Source organism: Canis lupus, chromosome 22 (assembly GCF_048164855.1).
Source record: "Canis lupus baileyi chromosome 22, mCanLup2.hap1, whole genome shotgun sequence".
In the NCBI taxonomy this organism is placed as follows: Eukaryota; Metazoa; Chordata; class Mammalia; order Carnivora; family Canidae; genus Canis; species Canis lupus.
The window spans coordinates 23068796-23092989 of NC_132859.1; the positions used below are offsets into that span (position 1 = coordinate 23068796).

The 24194-nt window shown below is 38.8% G+C and overlaps 1 protein-coding gene and 1 long non-coding RNA gene across 8 annotated transcripts in view; both read right to left on the bottom strand.

The window, feature by feature from the left end:
• Positions 1 to 9364, bottom strand: part of LOC140614021 (uncharacterized) — a 28613-nt gene extending 19249 nt beyond the window's left edge. Inside the window, exon 1 of the long non-coding RNA XR_012014920.1 lies at positions 9297 to 9364. This is a non-coding gene — a long non-coding RNA (uncharacterized lncRNA). The remainder of the gene's footprint in view (positions 1 to 9296) is intronic.
• A 1304-nt stretch (positions 9365 to 10668) lies between these two features.
• Positions 10669 to 24194, bottom strand: part of DNAJC13 (DnaJ heat shock protein family (Hsp40) member C13) — a 117439-nt gene continuing 103913 nt past the window's right edge. For 6 of the 7 annotated variants that reach the window (XM_072792750.1, XM_072792752.1, XM_072792748.1 and 3 more), the window contains 6 exons: positions 23820 to 23993; positions 22122 to 22301; positions 21689 to 21829; positions 19556 to 19699; positions 17268 to 17367; positions 10669 to 11532 (listed from right to left, as the gene is read on the bottom strand). In XM_072792750.1, the coding sequence (XP_072648851.1) occupies positions 11435 to 11532; positions 17268 to 17367; positions 19556 to 19699; positions 21689 to 21829; positions 22122 to 22301; positions 23820 to 23993 (837 nt within the window). In that variant the 3' untranslated portion in view covers positions 10669 to 11434. Of the gene's footprint in view, positions 11533 to 12408; positions 12518 to 17267; positions 17368 to 19555; positions 19700 to 21688; positions 21830 to 22121; positions 22302 to 23819; positions 23994 to 24194 lie in introns of all 7 variants that reach the window. The other variant, XR_012014919.1, reaches the window with a different exon arrangement.

Sequence of the window (24194 nt, forward strand, 5' to 3'; positions counted from 1 at the left end):
GTGACTCAAGTCACATTTTCATAAACTTTTCCCTAAAATAAAGAAATTGAAGGCATGGGGTTCCTCTTTTCTTGCTCACAGATATTGCCAGTTGGCAAGGGCCAGGGAGTGAGGCAAATGTTCCTCGCAGACGTTAGGCTTTATATATATTGCCACTGGTGGATAACTGAAAACTTTTTATAAACAGTAATAACATAACCTTGTTAGATAACTTTTCAGTGTTAAAAGATGTAAGCATAAACATTGATCCTTATTTATATTTATAACTGAGACTTTCCTTTAACAGTTCTGAGGCCTTTCTTTTCTCTCAGAGTTATTTTCCTAAACTGGGGGTCTTTGTAAAAATGATGAAAATGTACACGTCTTTGGTAAGCTTGGTGGAAAAACAAACTTTTTAAACTGGCTATCCTACTTCCTGTATTCATGGGGCGCTGGAACCCACAGTAAACTGGCCTTGCCTTTTATTCCTTCAGTCTGGAAATGAGTGGATGGTCAATAATCCAGATGTGAAGTTTTTTGCTCTAAATACTAAGTAACATATTAAATATGTGTAGTAAAAAAAATAGCAATAGGAAAGCATTAATAACTAGAATAGATTCCACAGAAGACAGTCTGTTTCATGATAAGCCCAGTTATTTGTGGGAAATAATATCATACATAATTCTTAGAAGCTATCTAGCTCTGGGCTTTTTAACTAGGATAAGAGTGGGACTGAGTTCTCTAATATTTAAAAAATATGTATTTTGTACATTTTTGCGGGGCTTATATTATCTTTCATCAAATTCCTAAGAGTGAAATATTTTCTGACTGACCAACCCAGGCATTTTATAGAAGAAATTGATGCCCAAGTTTAGAAACCTAAGTAGGGTAGACTCCGCACGCCAAGCCAGTGTTTCCTCCCCTGACACCACCACACCATCTGGAAGGCTCGCGCTCTATCAGGTGTTTACATCCATTATCTCTTAGCTACAAAACAGCACCACAAGAGAGGGGTTCACGACGGTCATCTAAAGACGAGAGGTCACACAGTGGGCACCAGGACCACAGCCTGGATGCCCCCGACTCCACAGCCCATGCTGGCTCCCTGACAACTGGCAGCCTCTCTCTTGCTCTCACTTGAACAGACTGTGTACCGCAGAGAGCTCAACTCCAAGTCCACACAACCTCCTGGGGTTGAAGTGAAGGAGGGTGGACTATTCAGAATCAACATCCAGATTCTTTGGTATCCAGCAGTGATTCGACATAACCTGGATACTCAAAATTTAACACATACTTAAAAACAACAACAACAAAGCCAGAAACACACACTTGGTCCCAGGAGCCAGGCGGTCACTTGGCTCTAACCCGTCCATTCCGAGTTTTGGTGTGCGCTATTGGCCAGCAGAGCCTTCACCTCAGTACCCGCCCATCTTTGCAGGCCAAGGTATTAGATCTGGCCTCTTCATTTGGGAATGGAAGCTAGTGGCTGCTGGCTGGTTGCTGCTGTCCCTCTGCCCTGCTAGAAATCAACTTCCTAAGGCATTCTGTATTTTCTTGCTTTTTCTTTCGTTCTTTTTTTAAAAAAATATTTTATTTTTAGGTAATCTCCATACCCAAAGTGGAGCTCAAACTTACAACTCCAAGATCAAGAATTGCACACACTACCAACTAAGCCAACCAGGTGTTCCTCTAGCTTTTTCTAATCAACTAACTTCAAAATCTGAATTCTACATTTCATATGAAGACAATGAGACTAGTTTGTGTAAACAGTCTGTGCTTTAGCTTGAGGATGGACATCTTTTTTCAACTCAGCTATCAGGCATTCTCATTTGGAAGCAGATTTAAATCATTCTCTAGTTCTTGCCTCTTAGACCTCATCTGCTGGCAAAAAAGCAGCAGTTCAGGGAAAAAGATGTTTTCATTGTAGGAAACAGGTGGTTTTGCTGACCAAAGACTGTAGTGTTTGACTTTGGAGCCAACATAGTTACTTTTTAGTTAGGGATTACGCAGTAACATGACTACTTCTAAAAACTAATAAAACATTACAGATCATTTTACATAGACCCAAAAGTCCTTGAATTTTGTTTTACCCTATTCCTGATCCTAAACATAATGAGAAAAATTATTGATAATTGCTGACTTCAGGGCTAATCCATCTTTATCACCCATGGGTCCCAGAGTCCATTTTCTCTGGTCACTTAAAGGGAAGTGCTGCTTCTTCTTCTTCTTCTTCTTTCTTCTTCTTTTCTTCTTCTTCTTCTTCTTTTCTTTCTTCTTCTTCTTCTTTTCTTCTTTTCTTCTTTCTTCTTTCTTCTTCTTCTTCTTCTTCTTCTTCTTCTTCTTCTTCTTCTTCCTCCTCCTCCTCCTCCCCCTCCTCCTCCTCCTCCTCCTCCTCCTCCTCCTTCTTCTCTTTTCTTCTTTCTTCTTCTTCTTTTCTTCTTCTTCTTTCTTTTTTTTTTTAAAGCAGTTTCTGCACCCAACATGGGGCTTGAACTCAGGACATGGAGATAAAGAGTCATGTGCTCTACCGACTGAGCCAGGTGCCCCAAAGGAAGTGTTTAAGCCATACAGGACACCATGTGGTCCTGAAAATTCAAGCAAGCCATTAAATTCCTAGTCCGTAGGTTGCCAGAAATAGACTAAGTTTATCTGTAACTCTTTTTTCAAACTGCTCTTCCCAGAGCCTAGTAAAGCTTAGCTATTTAGACACATTCCATCCTATAATGGAATCAGGAAATGGATCACAGAATTTCTGGACTGAAAGGGATTCTCCCAACTGTCTGGTGATAATCCTCATGTTTACTGATGAAGGCATGTTCCCTGTTTTCATCTCCTCTCTGCTTTTTTTTTTAATTTTTTTTAAATTTTTATTTATTTATGATAGTCACAGAGAGAGAGAGAGAGAGAGAGGCAGAGACACAGGCAGAGGGAGAAGCAGGCTCCATGCACCAGGAGCCCGACATGGGATTCGATCCCGGGTCTCCAGGATCGCGCCCTGGGCCAAAGGCAGGCGCCAAACCGCTGCGCCACCCAGGGATCCCTCCTCTCTGCTCCTCTGCATAGGCTATGTGTTAATTGTGTCTTTGAGTTTCGTCACTTGTGACCACCTTCCCTGCAACAAACATAACAAATGGATCACACCACATTGCTGTCTATTTTCAAACATGGATCTCATTCCTAAATTACAATTACGCCAGGATGCCCACACCTCTGCCTGGCACTTGGATGCTGCCCAACTGGTCACTCCCTGGGTCTTAGGCTGGGTTCTCTCTCTCAACCTCTATACACCAACCATACCAGACAACTCCACCCTTCTAGGTGTCCTATATTTACTTTCTTGTCCCCCTGCAAAGGGGGGCAAGCTGTCTTGCTTTCATATCTGAGAACTGAGGTAAAATGCCCCATGTATAAGTCTTAGGTAAAGCCTCTACTCCAAAAGATCAAAACTCAGTTTTCAAATATCTGAGACCCTGCTTTTTTTTCATCAGTTGTTCTGGGTATTTACGCAGAAGTGGGATTGCTGGATCATGTGGTAATTCTATTTTAAAAATCTACACACTATTTTCCATAGTGACTGCACCAGCTTGCATTCCCACTAATAGGGCACAAGCATTCCCTTCTCTGCACATCCTCACCAACACTTGTTATTTTTTCTTTTTGATTCTAGGCATTCCGACAGGTATGAAGTGATATCTCACTGTGGTTTTGATTTGCATTTCCCTTTACTTTTTTTTTTTTTTGAGGAACCATCACACTGTTTTCTCTTGTAGAAATGCTGACATATGGGCAGCCCGGTGGCTCAGTGGTTTAACGCCGCCTTCGACCCAGGGTGTGACCCTGGAGACCTGGGATAAGGTCCCACGTCGGGCTCCCTGCATGGAGCCTGCTTCTCCTTCTGCCTGTGTCTCTGCCTCTCTCTCCCTGTGTCTCTCATGAATAAGTAAAAAATAAAATCTTAAAAAAAAAAAGTGCTGACATATGCTACATGAATGAATCTTAAAGATATTATGCTGAGTAAAATAAGCATTCACAAAAAAATAAACACTGTGTAATGCCACTTACGTGAGATACTTCGAATAGTCAAACTCACAGAGAAAGAAAGTAGAATGGTGTTTTCCAGGGACTTGGGAAAGGGAGAATGAGGAGTTATTAGTTAATGAACATAAGGTTCCAGTTTTAGAAGGTGAAAGAGTTCCGGGAATGGATGGTGCCGATGACTGCACACTATGAATGTATTTAATAACACCTAACTGTACACCTAAAATAGTTAAGATGATAAACTTTATGATACGTGTACTTTACCACATTAAAGGAAAAAAAAGCCAAAAAAACAAAAAAGACTTAGGAACCAGGCTAAAGAAGCTTCCACTGGCATAGACAGGACACTTTCAATTTCAATAGAGATATAGGCATACCTTGGAGATATTGTGGGGTTCAGTCTCAGAGCAGTGCAATAAATCACAATAAGGTAAGTCAAATGATTTTTTTGGTTTTCCAGTGCATATAAAAAATGTTTACATTATACTGTAGTCTATTAACTGTGCAACATTATGTCTAAGAAATGCATATATCTTAATTAAGAAACAACCTTATTATGGGTGCCTGGATGGCTCAGTTAAGCATCCAACTCCTGATTTCGGCTCAGGTCATGATCTCAGGGTTGTGAGATCAAGCCCCATGTCAGGTTCCACACTGGGCGTGGAGTCTACTTAAGATTCTCTTTCTCCCTCTCCCCCTCTGCCCTACCCCTCTCCCCTGCTCCTGCTCTAAAACAAACAACAGCAACAACAAAAAAATCTTATTGCTGAAAAGTGCTAATCATCATCTGAGCTTTCAGGGAGTTGTAATCTTTTTGTTGATGTGGCCTTGGCAGGGGGGTGTCTTGCCTTAATATTGAAGGCTGCTGACTGGGGTGGTGTCGTTGAAGTCCTGGGTGACTGTGTTAACTCCTAAAATAAGACAATAATGAACTCAGCCACACTGGTTGACTCTTCCTCCTACAATTTCTCTGTAGCAAGTGAGGTGCTCTTTGATGGCATTTTTCCTATAGAACTTCTTTCAAAATTGGAGTCAGTGCTCTCCAACCCTGCTGCTGCTTTACCAACTAAGTTTATGCGATACTCTCAAGGCTTTGTTGCCATTTGAACAATGTTCACAGCATCTTCACCAGGAGTAGTTTCCATCTCAAGAAACCCCCTTCTTTGCTCACCTATAAAAAGCAAATCCTCATCTGTTAGTTTTATCATGAGATCACAGCCAGTCTGTCCCATCTTCAGGCTCCACTTCTAGTTCTGTGATTTCCACTACATCAGCAGTTATTTCCCCCTTTGAAGTCTTGAGCCCCTCCAAGTCATCCATGAGTGCTGGAATCAACTTCTTTCAAACTCCTGTTAATGTTGATGTTTTCATCTCTTCCCATGAATCCTGAATGTTCTTAATGGCATCTAGAATGGTGAATCCTCTTCTGAAGGTTTTCAGCTTACTTTGCCCAGATCCATGAGAGAAACCACTAACTCTGACAGCTAGCACTTTACAAAATGTATTTCTTAAATGAAACTTAGAAGTCAAAATTACTTCATGACCCATGACTGCAAAATGGATGTTGTGTTAGCAGGCATGAAAACAGTAATCTTGTTGTCTATCTCTATCAGAGCTCTTTGATGACCAGGTGCATTGTCAATGAGCAGTAATATTTTGAAATATTTTTTTTCTGAGCAGGTCTCAACAGTGGGCTTAAAATACTCAGTAAACAAGCTACAAACAGATGTGCTATTATCCAGGCTTTCTTATTCCATTTATAGAGCTTAAACACAGATCTAACATAGTTCTTAAGGATCTTTCACATGGCAAATGAGCATTGGCTTCAACTTAAAGTCACCAGCTGCATTAGCTCCTACCATTCTGTCTTTTGAAGATTGGAAGCTAGGCATGGACTCCTTCTCTCTAGCTATGAAACTCCTAGATGGCATCTCTTACCCAGAGAAGAGTGTTTAATCTACATTGAAAATGTGTTGTTTAATGTAGCCACCTTTGTTCATTACCTCAGCCAGGTACTCTAGATAACTTGCTGCAGCTTCTCCATCAGCACTTGCTGCTTCACTTTGTACTTTGATGTTATGGAAACGGCTTCTTCCCTTGAACCTCATGAACACCCCTCTGCTAGCTTCAAACTCTTCCTCTGTAGCTTCCTCACCCCTCTCAGTCCTCATAGAATTGAAGAGCTAGGGTCTTGTTCCAGACTAGGCTTTGGCTAAAGGGAATATTGTAGCTGGTTTGATCTTCTGTTGAGACCACGTATCAGTGTATCACTGATACACTTTCCCTGTATCAGTGATAAGGCTTATCAGTTAGTGCTTATTACTGGGGCAGTGCTAATTTTCTTCAAGAGCTTTCCTTTGCACTCACGAGTTGGCTGTGTGGTGCAAGAGGCCTAACTTTCCACCTGGCTCAGATTTTTGTCATGCTTTCTTCAGTAAGATTATTTCTAGCTTTTAATTGAAAGTCAGAGGCATGCAACTCTTCCTTACACTTGAACACTTAGTGGTCGTTATGGGTTCTTAATTGGCCTAAGTTCAGTATTGTTGTGTCTTAGGAAACAGGGAGGCCTGAGAAGACTGGGGAAGAGCCAGTCAGTGGAGCAGGATACATACATTAAGTTCTGTCTCACAAAGTTATGGTTTGTGGCTCCCCCAAATAATTACAACAGTAACACCAAAGACCAGTGATCATAGATAAAAAGAAATATAATAATGAAAAAGTCTAAAATATTGCAATAATTACCGTAATGTGACATAGAGACACAAAGTGAGCAAACGCTTTTGGAAAAATGGTGTCAAGAGTTGTTTGACACAGGGTTGCAAAACATTCAATTTGTAAAAAGAAAAAAAACCCAAACTGCAGTATCTGTGCAGCACAATAAAGCAAAGTGCAACAGAAAAATGTATGCCTATAACTACAAAGGACTGAAACACAGCAAATATGTTCAAATCTGTATTACTAAAAATTACTGTAATAATGGCCTAGTAAGAAAGCAAACTGGTCTTTTAGGAGAGGATAAAAGTTGACAAGGAAATGAATTAAGCCTTCATCCTGCCTTTCCCATATAAAATGTGCCACTGGGTAACAAATAGCAGACAAAGGTTTTTTTTTTTTCTTTTATTGAGGTAAAATTGGTATATTACATTATATTAGTTTCAGTTATTTAACATAATAATTCAGTGTTGTAGAAACTATGAAGAGATTACCAGTTACCACTCATCACTATACAATTGACATCCTTCATCCATTTTGCCTCTACCCAAACTCCTTCCCCCTGATAACTACCAATCCATTCTCCTTATTTATGATTTTTAAAAAAGATTTTATTCATTTATTTGAGAGAGACAGATAGTGAGAAAGCACAAGCCAGGGAGGAGGGAGAAACAGGCTCCCTACTGAGCAGGGAACCCAGCATGGGGCTCAATCCCAGGATCCTGAGATAATGACCTGAGCTGAAAGCAGATGCTTAACCCACCGAGCCACCCAGGCACTCCTGTATTTCTGAATTTTGTGTTAGTCCACTTGTTTTTGAGATTCCACATATAAGTGAAACCTTATGGTATTTGTCTTATTTTAACTTAGTGTAATACTCTCAAGGTCTATCCATGTTGTCACAAATGGCAAGATCTCATTCATTTTTATGGCTAATATTCCATTATATATATTCCACATCTTCTTTATCCATTCATCCACTGATGGACATGTAGGCTGTTTTCATATCTTGACTATCATAAAAAACACTGCAAAGAACATAAGGGGTGCATGTATCATAATTAGTGTTTTTGTTTCTTCAGATAGATATCCAGAATAGAAAGGCTGGATCATATGGTAGTTCTATTTTCAGCCTTTTGAGGAACCTCCATACTGTTTTCTGCAGTGGCTGCACCAGTTTGTATTCCCATCAATGGTGCACAAGGGTTCCCTTTTCTCCACATTCTCTCCAATGTTATTTCTTGCCTTATTGATACAAGCTATTTTAATAGGTTCGTGAGGTGGTATCTCATTGTGGTTTTGATTTGCAGTTCTCTGATAATTAGTGATGTTGAACACTTTTTCATGTGCAGTTGGCCACCTATATCTTCTTTGAAAATGTCTATATAGGGCAGCCTGGGTGGCTCAGCAGTTTAGCGCCACCTTCAGGCTGGGGCGTGATCCTGGCTCCCTGCCTGGAGCCTGCTTTTCTCCCTCTGCCAGTGCCTGTGCCTGTCTCTCTCTCTCATAATTAAATAAATAAAAATCTTAAAAAAAAAAAAAAGAAAGAAAAAAAAGTCTATATAGATCCTCTGCCCGTTTTTTTAATCAGACTTTTTGCTATTAAATTCTTCACATATTTTGGATATTAACCCTTTATCAGATTTTCTGCCATTCAGTAGGCTGTCTTTTCCTATTATTGATGACTTCCTTTGTTGTTGTGCAGAAACTAGTTTAATGTAGTCCTACTTGTTTAACATTTTTTTTCCTGGGGGGGGGTGTGGTTTGCAGGAAGTATATCTTATAAAAGTATTCCAGTTACTAAGCGAAACGGCTTCAGAATAGTATTTTATAACTCCCAACATACGAATGACCTAGTTACACTGAACTTCCATTATTGTTAACATCACATGACCAACAGACATAATGTGCTTCCAAACCAAGAACCCAACACCCCTCTACTCATGCCAAAGGGATGGAACCTGACTCTGATTGAGCTTCTGGATGCAAAGGACAGAAGATTAAGTCGAATTGCACCAGGAGTGTGTGATCAGTAACTTCAAAACTCTGGGAAAACCAAAAAATGGCCTCGGGGTCTTCAACAAAGTTATGGGGGGAAAAGGGGATGGAAGGGGTGCCACAAGATTAAAGACTCAAAACATATATTTAAAAAAGAGAAAGTGTAAGACCAAACTCTAGCGTTTAGGGATATACATGTGAGTGATAAAAACTACAAAGAAACACAAGAAGTATCAGAAAGGTGGTCACTTTTGGAGGGAGAGGCTGTGATTTTGATGGGAGCACCTGAAGGGGCTCCTGGAGAGGTGGGCAAAGTTCTTGACCTAGATGGTAGTTTCAAGGGTGATCTGCCTTATACAGTGACTCAATATACTAATTTGTTAAGTGAGATTTTCTGTATCTGTTTTGGTTTACAATATAAAATCTTAAAAAAAAAAAAAAACCAACACCCCTCAGTTTTCCTAGGTACATACATCTGCCAGAGATTGCTGCCATGTTAGGATCATGGCTCAGAACACAGACTTTGGTGTTAGGTCTAGGTAGTTTGGATTTCTTACTCTGTTACTTACTGTGTGACTTTTGCCAAGTTGCTTTGCCTCTCTGAGCCCATTTTCTTCACCTGGAAGATGAAAATTATATTAGTATAAAGCCCATAGGTTTGCTCTGAGGATTAAATGACACTATGTATGTATAAGTCTATATGATGTTTGGCATTCAGGAAATGTTCAATAAAGATAAGCTATTACTTGTATTCAACTAACAATGATCATAGATTAAATAGCCTTTTAAATATCATAAAATAGTATTTGTGTTCTTACAGTATTTAAAGGAAATATATTTGCACTCTCCTAAAACACCTACTCCTAAATTAGCTCTTATAATCTCTTTTAGTGAACATATTTTTATGACAAGTATTGTCTGGAAACTAAATTATAGTTATATATTAAAATACTTACCTGGGTATATTACTCCATAATCTTTGAAAGATGATGCAAAAGTCTGAGTTAGTAATTTATTGTAGGAGTGTCTCCATTCTATCTCTGCTTACACATCAACTGTGGAATAAACATGGTTTTTGCTTTTGAAGGCAACATGGAATGGAGATTTGGGTATTTCTTCATTCTTTTTTTTAAGATTTTATTTATTCATGAGAGACAGAGAGAGAGAGAGAGAGAGAGAGAGAAACAGAGACACAGGCAGAGGGAGAAGCAGGTTCCATGCAGGAAGTCCGACGTGGGAGGAAGTCCGACGTGGGACTCGATCCTGGGTCTCCAGGATCAGGCCCTGGGCTGAAGGTGGCGCTAAACCACTAAGCCACCCGGGCTGCCTGGTATTTCCTCATTCTTTAAGTGTTCATATTCTTTTTTTCTTTTTTTAAAAGATTTTATTTATTTATTCATGAGAAACACAGAGGCAGAGACACAGGCAGAGGGAGGAGAAGCAGGCTCCATGCAAGGAGCCCAATGAGGGACTCAATCCTGTGAATCTGGGATCATGCCCTAAGCCAAAGGCAGACGCCCAACTGCTGAGCCACCCAGGCGTCCCAAGAAGTGTTCATATTCTTTATATGTTTATATTTTCTTGCAGTTCGTGATCATACTAGAATACCTATATGGTGAGATCTGTGTTATTTGAAGTAAGCTCACACTCTAAATTTCTCTCCTCTTAAAAATATTGGAATTAATGTGTCTCATACATTAGAGTATTTAATAGGCTGGCCTATTCCTGAATTAATTAATGGCATATAAATAAAATGCTATGTTTCTGGAAATTTAGATGAGGCTGAAATATTAACAAAGGTCATCAGGAATGATCAGATGTGTCAATGTAGCTGTCTGTATGAGGGGCGGTGAATGTGAGGAAAGTCTGTTTATTGCTCCTACTAAATCTGTCTTAGAAACATATGTCTTCCATGGGAAAAATTAAATTAGAACAAATATATCTCATTAACAAAGCAGTCAATTCCCTTTATTTTTAAAATTTTATGTACACATATGAATGATCTGTATAATGTACATTCAATATAGAAAGCTTTATATATTTGATAATGTATAGAACATTTCACAATTACACTAATCTCTTACATAACATCTTGACATCCGTTTTTAAATTTTTTTGCACAAGCTCCTTTTTCATTCAATTTGGTAAAGCCAGTTATACATACCGACGTGTACTGTGAGCTCTCAGAAGGTTAATGATTGAGGAGAGGATACCAGTGAATAGGCGCAAGGACAAAACCTAATAGTGTTTGACGGTGGAGGAGGACAGCCATGTGGACTTGATGCAGGAGAGGATAACACCCTTTTCCAGGGATAAGTGACCTAGTCCAATTTCTGTAGATTGCAGTTCAACTCCACAGTCACACTAATTCAAAAAAACATTATAAAAACTAGGAAGAGAGTTTTGTCTTTTTGATTCACAGTCTTGTAAACAGATATAAAGGAACAGAATGTGCTTACATACATCAAGAAAAAAACTCTTGTGTACCCACTCAGGTTGATCCACAGAGTGCTTTCTCACAACGTGATACAATTAGAATCACTGACTTGTTTCCTAAATAAAAATATTTTTATAGAAAAAGGAATAACACTGTCATGAAACCAGGAGAAAGGCAGTTAAGAGTTTGCTTCAACGTATCAGTTGGAGGAATGTGGACTGGGCACTGGCCTTTCAGCATCTACTGTCTCTTACAAATGTGTCAAGTCTGCTAGCCAAGGTCACCCGCCTCGTGGTCCACGGGAGGCGGCAAGCTAGACATGACTGATGAGGACGTCCCTGCAGTAAGGTAGCCGGCAACTCCAGGTCCTGCAGGAGAAAGGAAAACACATCTTCTAGAAAGCAGAGTCATGTGAAAACACTGACCTTCATAAAAATGTCACAACCTAGTCAAGTACCTTATCATATCTTAACAAACAGCCACACAGTGCCATCTTCAAGGTATGTCTTTACTATAGGACAGAGTTAAAAAGCATTTCAAAATTGATGCCGACAGTAATACTGGTGTGGAAACATGGGAAACTGTCCCACCTCAATTCTGGGAATTTAATGTTTCACAAGTCCTGGGAACTAAAGGACAGCTATGACAAATGGGGCAGGGGGAGGTGGGCAGGAAAGAAGGGGAACAAGTAGAGGAAAGAAACTATATTCAGCCCACCCAAAGTCATACTTGATGAAGGCCCAAGAAAAACACTTTATCAACATTCAAGGTAATCAACTATCATTTGGTGCAAAGAAATGCTATTGTAACAAGTAACACCAAATGAACAAGGGCTGCTACACCAACGTCTCTAAAAAAGGAAGGCTCTGGACATCTATCATAGGTCAAAACAAGAATGCTGTGGGAAACAGTATCAATATTTTCTATGTCTTCCTTGATTCTAACAGTCTCTATTGCATGGAAATGCTACCTATGCCAGCATTTATCAAGATGTGTCCTATAAGCATTACATATAATGTCTTTAGCCCTCCAGTTTATCTTAAACGTTGCAGAGACAGTTACATCCCAGAAACACTGCACAAACTGTACAGAGTACTTGCGAGAGACACTGTAGCATAATACCACAAACTGAGTGATATTTTTAGCTGAAAATGTAGGAAATAAGCAAACAGCTAAGGAACATCAAAGGGTTAGAACTAGAAAGGCAGTGGAAGCGGCATGCATTTAGCAAAATGGTTCTCTACCTGCTTCAGAGAGCTACACAGAAGTTAGCAAGCTGCCTGGCAGAGCGGATCTAAAGCCCGCTCCTGAGGTGAAGGGGGCTGCTGCCAGTTAGAAGGGAAGGAGAGACACCTGAGGGGAAAAAAGAAATATAAGCAGCAAGGGAAGTTATAAGAAGTGCAAACAGCAGAGCAGTTTGATGAAGGCTAAGGTGTAACAGGGACTAATGCAGGAAAAAAGGGGCACAATTCAGATTCATCTTGTTCACCTTACAAGCACTTTTACCGAGGATGTGAAATGGCTTGCATCACTGAGCAAACACTGCATCTAGTATGTAATTATACAGCCAGAGACAATTCAAACTGCAAGAGTTGTAACATGCCAGAGTGCCTGGGCCCTCAGAACCCTGAATTTGAAAAATATGGAAAAGGGATCTTCCCTTTTTTAAGGTACTATAAGGCCTGCATCTATCAGCTCCTGCCTTCTGCCAGTCAGGGTGCCAGGCCTTACACACAGCTGAGGAGAAGGCCACTGGGTCCACCTACCCCCTCTAACAAGGCAGTTCAGAGCCACAGCACCACTGTTAACATCACTTCCCACCAACCTACCATTCTCTGAACTTTAGGCAGCAGCAAGATTACCACAGAACTATTAAGTAGGTCTCATCAAAGATATAAGCCTTAAGAATAAATCCTCAAACATTCTGGGGATCAGTAAAGTTCCCAAGCACTTCCAATTGTGGACTCAACTTGATTCACATCAAATGAATAGATGATGAAACCAAATCATGAATGCTACACAGAAAATAAGGCTACTGTTCTTAAACTGTGTGCTGGGGGGACCCTGGGACAAACTCACAGGGGTGCTGCTAGATATTTTAAATTGGGGAGAAACACAGCAACATCTATTGGACACCACAGAACCACTTTCAAGTTGGTTGGACTTAGTACACTAACTGTTAGGTTATTTCTTTTGGCCCAAGGGTAGATGAAAAAATCATGCAAGTATTAAAGGCACTGTGAACTGAGAATGTTTGGGAACCTCTTGGCTAAAATTAAATTGTGAGATGATGGGCCCAGAAGGATTATCCACAAGAGACCAAAGTCTAGCCCCATCATTGGCTTTAAGAAAGACAAACCAATTTATGTAACTAAAGTCTGAAATGCTCTTTCCCTCACACCTCTGACTTCTCCTTTAGACACTGTCTGCTTTCTAGGGGCCAGAAGGTACAGTCTAGTCATCAGGATGGGCCAGGGCAGTTGTGTTCTCTAGAGAAAGGCAGGAGGAGAGGAGGGGCTGCCAGAAACAGGGCATGTGGCAACACTGTGCAAGGCTGCCAGACTTAAGAACGAGAGAAGATGGAAAATTAACAAGGAATCCCACAAAATGGAACTGGCTGCAATGATGGGAGTAGTGGAAAGAGCATGGATTTTGGTAAAAATGAACATGGGATTCTCAGCAGGGAAAACAAAAAGAAGGAAGCTCTGCCTTAGCAGTCAGTGACCCACAATAAACTGTCAACCTTAGGGAAACATCCTAACATTGCTCACATTGTGTAGTCTTGGGACAGGTGTAAGAAGAAAAACACAAAGTAAAAAAAATTTAAAAAAATGAAAAATAAAAAATAAAATCAACCCAAGTCTATAAAGACAGACAGACTGGTCTGAGGAAGAGACCCAAGATTTGCACCCACTTTTCCTTTAATGACCTTAGGAAGCCAACTTAACTATTCCACATGCCTCTAATTAAATATAATATAAATATATACAGGTGTGTGTGTATATAAAGTTCTTCAATTCCAATTAAATATAATATAAATATATGTGTGTATATGTTTGTGTGTATGTATACAAAGTACTTCATCTTTGTTTCCAACTCCTAAAAGCATGTTTACTTTGGTCTCCTTCTCTTCCTTTCCCTGTTGTTCCTTCTTTCTCTACCCTAGTTTTCTAAGTGAGGTAATTTGAGGATTTTCACTGCTAAAATTATTTTTACAGGGCCTTAAGCTTGTCAGTACCCAGTTCTTCTAGAACCTAGTAAGTAACTAAGTAACTGAGGGCCTGGTTCAATGAGCAACCACAGCTTTTCTGCATCATGGGGTAAAACCACACTGAAGCACTTTTAGATTAAGTGTTTATCATAAAAGAAAACAAGTATGCCAGGCTAGAGAGCCTATGGAACCAGGCAGTCTTATCTCAATTTATCAACAATGAGTAATCCTGCCTAGGACATTTTATTTATAACCCTAATCCCCAGCATATGATTGAATGGTATCTGCTTGACAGCCAGAAAATCATAAATGTATTTTTGATTATTCTTATCTTACTTTTTTTTTAATTCTTATCCTTTGAAATCATAATTAACTTTCCTCTTTTCCCATCTCCTACACAAAATCCACTTACTTGCCAAACCCATCCATATGTATTTTAGAAAAAAGAGTTAGTGAAATGTGTTCTTGCAGCACCTTACTTCATTTGCATACTGATTAGAGAGGGGTTGGGCACGATGAGAATCCTCTCAAGATTGAGGGTCTGGTGGGGTAAATTCTAATCAATTAAAGTTCCAACTCAACATACCACTGTATACATTCCACAGAGTCACACACACAATTTTACCATTAGAAGAACTTGCCCCTTCTATCAAACACATGACAAACAATACAAAGCATCAACAGAAAAGCTCAAACACAGGAAGGAAACATTTGGCAATCTAAATATTGAGTAGACAACAATTCAACTGGTAGTGCTCTCTTTAAACAGTTCTTTCAAAAAAGACTAGAACCAACGGTAAAAGTTTTCTGAATCAACATCTCAACAAAGGAACATCTCAGACTGATGATGTACTAAGAACTGGACAATTCCAGACCCAACACAACTCAAGGCTAGTACAGACTGTCCCGTGTAGACATGTCTGCAGGCTTCAGGAGGGCCTTCGGAATGCACACAGTAACACCAATCCATTTCCAAGTTGGGATTTATACCACTGCCCCCTTGACTGGCTTTGTACAAAACCTGCTGCCCCTTAAGTGGGACCAGAGGAGGATGTGAAGAAATTTGTAACCCCAGTTTTTCTTCTTCCCCTACAATTCATCATAACTGCTCCTCACACCTTACTCAAAAGCCATCCCAAGGATCCAAGTAGAAGGAAAGGCACAGACAGGAAACTTTTCAATCCCTGTGCTTTCTTTTATAGGTATAGCAAATTTGGATGGAGTGAGGATCAAAAGCAAGGAAATCTAGGCTCCTGAAGATAAATCCGTTTCTTCTGTATTCTAACCACAAACCTTTTGGTCCATTATCCTGTTAGTAAGTCAAGGACCAGCTCAAGTCTTGACTCTAAATCAAGTCAATGAATGCTAAGCACAATAGAGAGCACAGTAAATTTGAAGAGGTCTCCCCATAGGGAAGTTTATAATCTATATCCTATTATTCTTCAGGGCCAAACTCTAAATAAGTATGTTTTTTTTTTTTTTTCCAGCTGGAAAAAATTCAGACAGATTTTCCAGTCCAACATCCTTAGATACAAAGTAATGATAGTAATACCACAAAAAAGGTAATATTATTACATAAACTTTTGGAAAAAGAGTGTAAAGAGAGTTTTTAGTGTGCCTGTTATAGAATACACTCTTAGAGGCTATAACTTTACTTCACATTTGCAAGAGAGATAGGAGATAAGCAAAGACCACTTTCTAGGTATTTCTCTCCATAGAAATCACAGGACAGGGGATAGAGAAGTTAGAAGGGAGACCTAGGACACTGCTCTTCACATACACCCAGGACTAGCAGTCAAAGCACTGTGTGTTTATAAACATTAGGATTCATATTTAAGTGGTCATAGTGAAGAAAGCAGCAGTAGTATCACAACTGAGACTAAAATGAAAACCAAGAAAAATCTTTTCTAAAGTTGCCATTTCTGAATACTCAAGATTTAGTCTTCATGATTTATAAACTTCTATGCTACCAATCAGGATTATTGAAACAATTACCCTGGCATGCAAACCACTGGTTACTATTTTTTTTTTCCTCTCAATTTACTCACACCATCTCTAGTTAGAGGAGGATGCAGAGCTTACTTTTTAAAATATATACACTACAAACAGATGGAAAAATTGCCTATTATTCTTAAGGTTATTTTCAAACTGAAAACTTTTATACCAGAGACTATATTTCATCTTCAGATATAGCAATAAAAGGATAATGACTTTGTTTTTAAACACAAGCTAATATGGAAAAAAAAATCCAAAATTATTATGCAATTAGTGTGTCAAATGGACAAATGTCCTGAGCTTCAAAAATGTATCATCCTTTGATCCTTAAGTAGTAAAATATCCTTTCCTTTATGGTATCCACATATTTGGAGTGGGAATATGGAATACTCTCATATTCCCATGAGAGGCCAAACTGAAAATATTTTGTAAAACAACAGATTAATCACTGGAAACTTAGAAGAAAACCATTTCACATATAAAGGTACATATCTGGAGTTTCAATCTGTTATTCTGATAGAAATGGAATGATGCTATCATGTTTCTGATACTGATACTTCCGAGTAGATACGTCTCTATTTTTTTTTTTTTTTTACACATTTAAGAGAAACATTTTAATACAGTCATGTTCCAAGTGTAAACTATGACACCATTAATTAATTGGGTCAAAACTGAGCAAAGTGCACATTTTAGTCAATACACATTCAACACAAGAGCAGTTGACATCTGTCCAGGGCAAACCCCAGAGATACACTGCATGCCATAGCACCTCCACAACAGGTGGCTAGTAACCTAGGAAGAAACTTTAAATGCTACATTCAGTTTAGTCAGAAAACAAGGAAGGTTCAAAGTGGCTTTTGCCCTATACCTTAGAGTAACCAATTAAGTGTGGCTTACCTGTGAGGTATCCTGCTGTTTGTGACTCAGAAATAAACAAATCATGTTTCTGATCTTTGAAGGCACTCCAGACTGAAGAACGAGACAAGATTTCATTCACCTAGGGAAGTAAAGCAAAGTCTTTGAGCATAAATGAATTAAAAAGGTTTGGGTGGTAGAAGACAGAACTAAAGAGAAAAAGCAAACTTCCAAGATAAAATGAAAAAGGTCAGCTGAGAAAAGACTCAAAGATGGAGCAAGACCTAGTAGTCATCAAATACTCTATATCAGGCACTGGGAGAGGCACATCTCATTAAACCAGACCCAAAGAAGTCCCTGATAAGTCAATCTTCCCTTTAGGGTTAGAAGCTATAATTTACCGGCTTGTTTGTAATCTGGGCAAGATTTTCTTGTGATATTAACAACTGGCTGAGAATGTAGCATGAGTTCATGAAGTATTCCCGAGTAAGGGCCCTGGGGAGAAGATGCTACAAACTCAAGCTAAGACTTCAAGTCTTTCAAATTATCAGTTGTGACCTGTTAAAAGTTTATGAAATCGATTTAGAAGGTTGTGATCAGTATGTTTGAGAAAATACCAGAAAGTACCAGAGTATCACATGCAAAATGGCTAAATGCTGATCTGTGATGTACATACATAAGTATAAAATACGTGTGTAGAGTATAATGGACTAAGATGAAGGACATATTTCTGTGTGGTACAGAGAAAATGTTTAGGAAATCCTAACTCCAAGTTGCATATCAACACTCAGATCAAGTATTTACTGGGTACCTCATATGTGGAGGTATGATGGACACAAAGATGATGGACATGTCTGTCTCTGATGTGCTTATGTCTAGTCTAGTGGGGGAGACAGATGGTGCCAGATAATTCAGTGGCAGGAAACAGAATAGAGATACACACAGGGCTATGTGAGTCTAAGAGACTCCCTGTCCCAGCCTTGGAAGCACCACAAGAAGGAGGTGGTGGAGGAGCTGCTATTTTGAAAACTATTACACTTGTTTCTTCCCACTTGAGATTGGAAGATGGGTGTCAGTGTTATTTGGCTAATTTCATCAACAGAAATCCTCAGGCAGGTCAAGGGTAAGACAACTGCCTGCACATGATACTAAGGAGTACCTCTGCTTGGCAAGTTCAGAACACCCACAGAAAAAAACCCCAAATACTTCTAAACATACAGCTGATGACTGCAGCAAGATATGTTGTCTCTCTCACTAAAAGACAATTTAAACCTATGAAAGAACATTAGTAGGCAGTAACAATTCAAATGTCTATCGCTAGATGAATGGATAAACAAATTGTGCCATATACATAAGGAATATTTCAGCATAAAAAGGAATGAAGCATTGATAGATGCTGTAACACGAACCTTGAAAACATGGAAAGAAAAGAAAGGAAAGAAAGGAAAGAAAGGAAAGGAAGAAAGAAAGAAAGAAAGAAAGAAAGAAAGCAAGCAAGCAAGCAAGCAAGCATGCTAAGTGACAGAAGCCAGACAGAAAAGGTCATATATTGTATGGTTCCATTTTACATGAAATAACCAAAATAGGTGAATTCATAGAATACAAAGTCATGATGGCCAGAGGCTGAGGGTGGGGGGAGAAATGAGGGGGTGGGGGAAGAAATGACGAGGAACTGCTTAATGGGTATAGAGGTTCCTTTTGGGGTATAAAAATGTTTCGGACTAGGTAAGAAGTAGTGGCACAACACTGTTAATATGCTAAACACAAATTAATTGTTCACTTTAAAAACATTAATCTAAAAAATAATCATTAATCTTATGTTGTATAAATTTCACCTTAATTAAAAAAAAACAACAGAGCAAGAGAACATTAGTAGATAATGCTGGATGATAAAAGTGAATGAGGAACCCATCAGAAACAATAATAAGAATAAAACCAAAGAGGAGAATTAAATTACTGGGCCAGCTGGAAGTCAGCGTAAGCATGCAGCTGACATACATTGTAAGTGTCAGCAAAAAGGATAAAGCTTTTTCAGAAATGGCATTATGGACTGTTAATGAATGTGGCTATCACTACCCAGCAATAAATCCTAGAACTAACCATTAGCCTTTCACTGGCATTAAACGCTAATATTCTTCTATAATGAAGAATTTCAGCATTTTTCATCCTGAAATGTACAACATGCTATCAGTATTCAAAAAAAAGAATCTCCCTGAGTGACTACCTGAGCATCTAAGGTGAGGTACACAGATCATCCATAGCCAAGACCCTTGGCTCAGATAATACCCTCCTGTAACCAGTAAGTTGAAGTCATTCCTGTGCAGACTCACCTGTTCTCCATGCTGCAGGCTTCGAGTCATGGCCTTGAGAGCTTTAACAATCTGAGCTTTAGTGGCTGCTGGGCTGTCAAGATTTTCAAGGCCAATGCCTTCGAGTAATTTTAAGAGGTATGGGACCAAATCTACTTTGAGGGCCTAGAAGAGAGTTTTAAGCATATATAAAATGCTGAAAAAAATTCACTGAAGAAACACTTTCACCTGCAGAACCATACCTGGAAAAAGACAACCTCCTTTCTTTCATTTTAATGCAAATAAAGATTTCTTTTATAGATCTAATGATAATGACACTATTAGTTAATGAGATTTTATTCCATGCCCTCAACTGTTCTAAATGCTATAGACTAATTATTTAATCTTTACATGTAATGACAGAGGCACTATTATTACTTTTCGAAGAATCAATGCACAAACGGTAAAAATCTGACAGTCAGAGGCAGTGATGGAATCTATATCTAGACCCACAAAGTGCAGAACATGACCTTTCAGCCACTCTACTGGGTTGTTTCCTCTAATGACACTGTACTAATGGGCACAAAATTTGACGTATTTTAATATTTTTTTCCATTTTCTTAAAACATCAACCTTTGCATTCCCATACATTTCATATCAGCCTAATAAAAGCTAGATAATAGTCAAGTATCACACAATTTTCACTACCCACTCTAAAGCTCAAAGGGGAGGTGGAAGTAACTAACATTTACTGAGTGTACATACCTCCCTTTATAGTACCATTCTCCTAACAACCTTGTGAGGAATCAGAACTATTTCACAGGTAAGGAATCCGAATGTTGTAAATTTATGTGTTATACCTGGCATCACAGAGCCATCAAGTGGTAGTACTAGCTCAAGTTTTTTCCAATACAACAACCCTCTCTGAGTCAATTACAAGTTTGAACTTCAGAGCATCCAGTTACCTATTTGAGAGGTACCCAGTACTTCTAACCTGCCTAAATGAAGGGCAAGGGTGGACAGGGATAGGAGATGGGGCTGGGAGAACTGGAAGACCAGATATAAAGATGCAGGACCTTATACTGAGGCTGTCAGCTGTCACTTTGGTTTCCCATTACTGCCAGATGACAATGAAGGGTTGTGAGGATGACCAGTGACCCAGTTATATTTAAGAGCTATATTTTAGAAAGATCACTTTTGCAATGGTTTTTGTTCCTTTGGTGTCTGTCTACCCTACACTGGTATCCACCAAGTCCTATTACATTAGGTGGGTGGGTAGTCTCTTTGAAAAAGACCATATAAATCTTGGTATGTTTCCTAAACATAACTTAAGAAATGAAGGCATCAATAAACAGAGTGAGTCTTTCCAAAGAGGATGAAGCAAATTTTACAAAGCAAGCCAAGAATAAATGCTTAGCAGAAAACCAAAATTTAAACATCATAAAAGTACTCTGAAGTGTTTTTTCTTTTTGAACTTTTTTTTTTTTTTTAAGGGAAAGCACAGGAGCAAGTGGAAGGGCAAAGGCAGATGGGGGATGGGCGGTGGGGAGAGTGAGAGGGGGAGAGAGAGAGAGAGAGAGGAAGAGAAACTTCAAGCAGGCTCCACACCCAGCACAGAGCCTGACATGGGGCTCAGTTCACCATCCTGAGATCATGACATGAGCCAAAATCATGAGTTGGGACATTTAACTGACAGAGCCACTGAGGTACTCTGAAGTTGGTAAGATTTTTGACAGCTGGCCAACCTTTTTCAGTGTGTGTATATGAATATATTACATATGTGTGTGTATATATATGTATGTGCCTGTATACGTGTATGTATAAAATATAAAATCATGCATGCACAAACCCACAAGTTATCTCCATACCAAACCTAAGTCAGAGAAACCAAATCAGTGTTAAATAATGAGATAAATAATGAAAATCTATTTGCCTGATATGTTTGTTTTCCTAAAATAGTACTGAGTCTAATTTTTTTTTTACAAGATTTTATTTATGAGAAACAGAGAGAGAGAATGGGAGAGACACAGGCAGAGGGAGAGGCAGGCTCCATGCAGGGAGCCTGAAGTGGGACTTGATACTGGGTCTCCAGGATCATATTCTCGGCTGAAGGCGGCGCTAAACTGCTGGGCCACCTAGGCTGCCCAATAGTACTGAATCTAGAAAGTCACTTACTTGTGCCACTAATTCACTCTGCTCCTTCTGAAACATTCGATTAATTGCTTCACAGGCTAGACCAACAGTATCTGGTCGCTTTTTCATTCCATTCATCAATGGGCCAATGGTATCTAAGGATGCCATGGCTCGAACACACAGCTAAGTGTCCAAAAAAAAAGAAGTTTACCTGTAGAACAGCAGTAGTTCATATAGCACAGTAAATATAATAATACATGAAAAATCTACATTTGGCTCAAGCTTAACAGTAAACTCAAAATCAGTCTATTAATTATATCATTTGAACTATTGTAAGAGTTGTCACAATCCTGTTGGTTCACAGGCAGAAAGGCACATGGTAGGAAGAGGATTTATACTGTAATGTGCATTAATCAGAGAGAGAGAGCATTAATAAATTCCAGAATTATAAGCTACTAAATGGATTTATCAGTACCTCATTTTCAGACAGGGCATGGATAACGCGGATGGCACTCTTAGGAATGGCATTGTTTCTATGATTCATTGCCTGGATCACTTTGGGGAGGTGGCCCAATGGTGGAACTTGGTCAGCCAGCTGAGGCTGTGCATTAAAGAGACATACTGTGGCCATTGTCAAAGTTTCCAGAGTTTCTCCCTGGAGGGTGTAAACAAACAAACAAACTATAAGATACTGACCATCAGTCCTAAATATCTGTGTAAATTATCTGACATTCTAACCTAGAGATCTGTAAATTCTAAGAGTTGATTTTTGAAAACTGAGTCACAAATCCTAAGAAAACAACAAACTTCCCATCTTGAAAAAATGAATTCAAAGGACTTTAAGAATGTCATATTCTAATCTAAGCAGCTTATCACTGGGCCAGGTCATATCGCTGTTGCAAGTTTAAGAGATCATCTCCCAAAAGATATATATTTTTTTTTTTTCCAAAAGATATTACTACAAAGTTTTATTCAATGTTATAGAAATATTAGTATCAGGGAACATCAATAGTTTGGGAGAATGCAGAATTCATGAAATGTGTTTCCCAGTTCTATTAAAAATTCTACTTAACAGATCTGTCTGCCATAATGCACCTTCTGTTGTGGATCGCAAAAGACCTGTAACTTATACCACTATATCCAGACATATATAACCACAGCATCTTAAGCAAACATGGAAATTGGAATAAGCCCGCAAAGAAAGGTGATAAGAGGAAAATACTGTTTCTTTCCCAAAGTTTCTGCTTTTTGAGGATTTCATTTTTTTTTTTTAAAAAAAGGAAACTATATGTGTAGTAAAAGTCCTAGTAAAGAGAAAACAGGACTATGGAAAGTGACATATGCAAATATTTGGTAAACCATTCATTTTTTTTTTAAGTTGTGCTAAACTAATGATAGTAACTAGTAATTTCTAAGTACTTGACATGTGCCAGACATTATGCTAACTATTCTCTATATATTAAAACCCCAGTCTTAGGGATAGGTGCTATGATCCTTCTATAAATGAGGCAGAGCTGCAACCAGTGGAGCTGGTACTGGGGTCCACGACCATTTAATAACACAGCCTGGGCTATCACTTTGTTCCATGGCCAGCTTAATAAAACAATAGTCATATCTCTCAATTATTTTTAATCTAAAGGTTTAAATAACAAAAATTTATACACTACTGGGATTTCTGACTCACTGAATGAAGACCAAGGCTACTTTCTCACTTCTATTTCCCTAGTAGCCTTTGGCTTTGAACACAAGTAGTAGGTTCACTCATATAGTTACTACTCTCCTGTCAACTTCTTTCATAAGGGCCAAGCTGGTCATATATGCAAAGCTGGAGAAGAACATGCCCTAGAGGACATACTTCCAGGGAGCACTGAACATTTAGGTTTCTCCTTAAAATTATAGTCACTGGAAATGGAGTGCCAGAAACCTTTTTTTAGAGCCTCTACATTTGTTAGAAATAGTATTCTGTCAACAGACATCTCTAACAAATTTCACTTTTGAAAATGCCCCCCGCCCCCACCAAAGATGAATGGGCATATGTGAATTTAAATGTGGCTGTTACTTAGAAGAGGTAACCAATTCTTAATGCATGGGTCAATGCATTTGATTTTAACAGAAATACCATCAGTCTATTTAGCAAACTATTTGAAACGTTTTGCTGCTGGCTGAAGCTTACATGTGGATTGTTCTTCTCCAGGAGTTCAGTTAATTTTTCTAATAGTGCAATAAGAAATTCTCTGGGCTTTCTTAGAACCCATGCTGGTTGTGCAATAAAGATTCTCAAGAAAACTCCTCCAACAGCAAGTTCACCCTCTGCTTCTCCAAACACCACAGCAAAATCTTCAGGCAACTTAAAAGAAAGAATCATAGTCAAGTCACTTAATCATTAGTCCTACATGACACAAAAAAATGCAAAGCCCATTAAATGGCCATTAATATAATCAAATTATAATTACTATAAGTTTATTTCCCTTAATAAAATTCAAAAAAGGTGCTTTGATTAGTTACTTACTTAAAAAGTGAATATTCCTATTTTTAAATTTAAAACCTT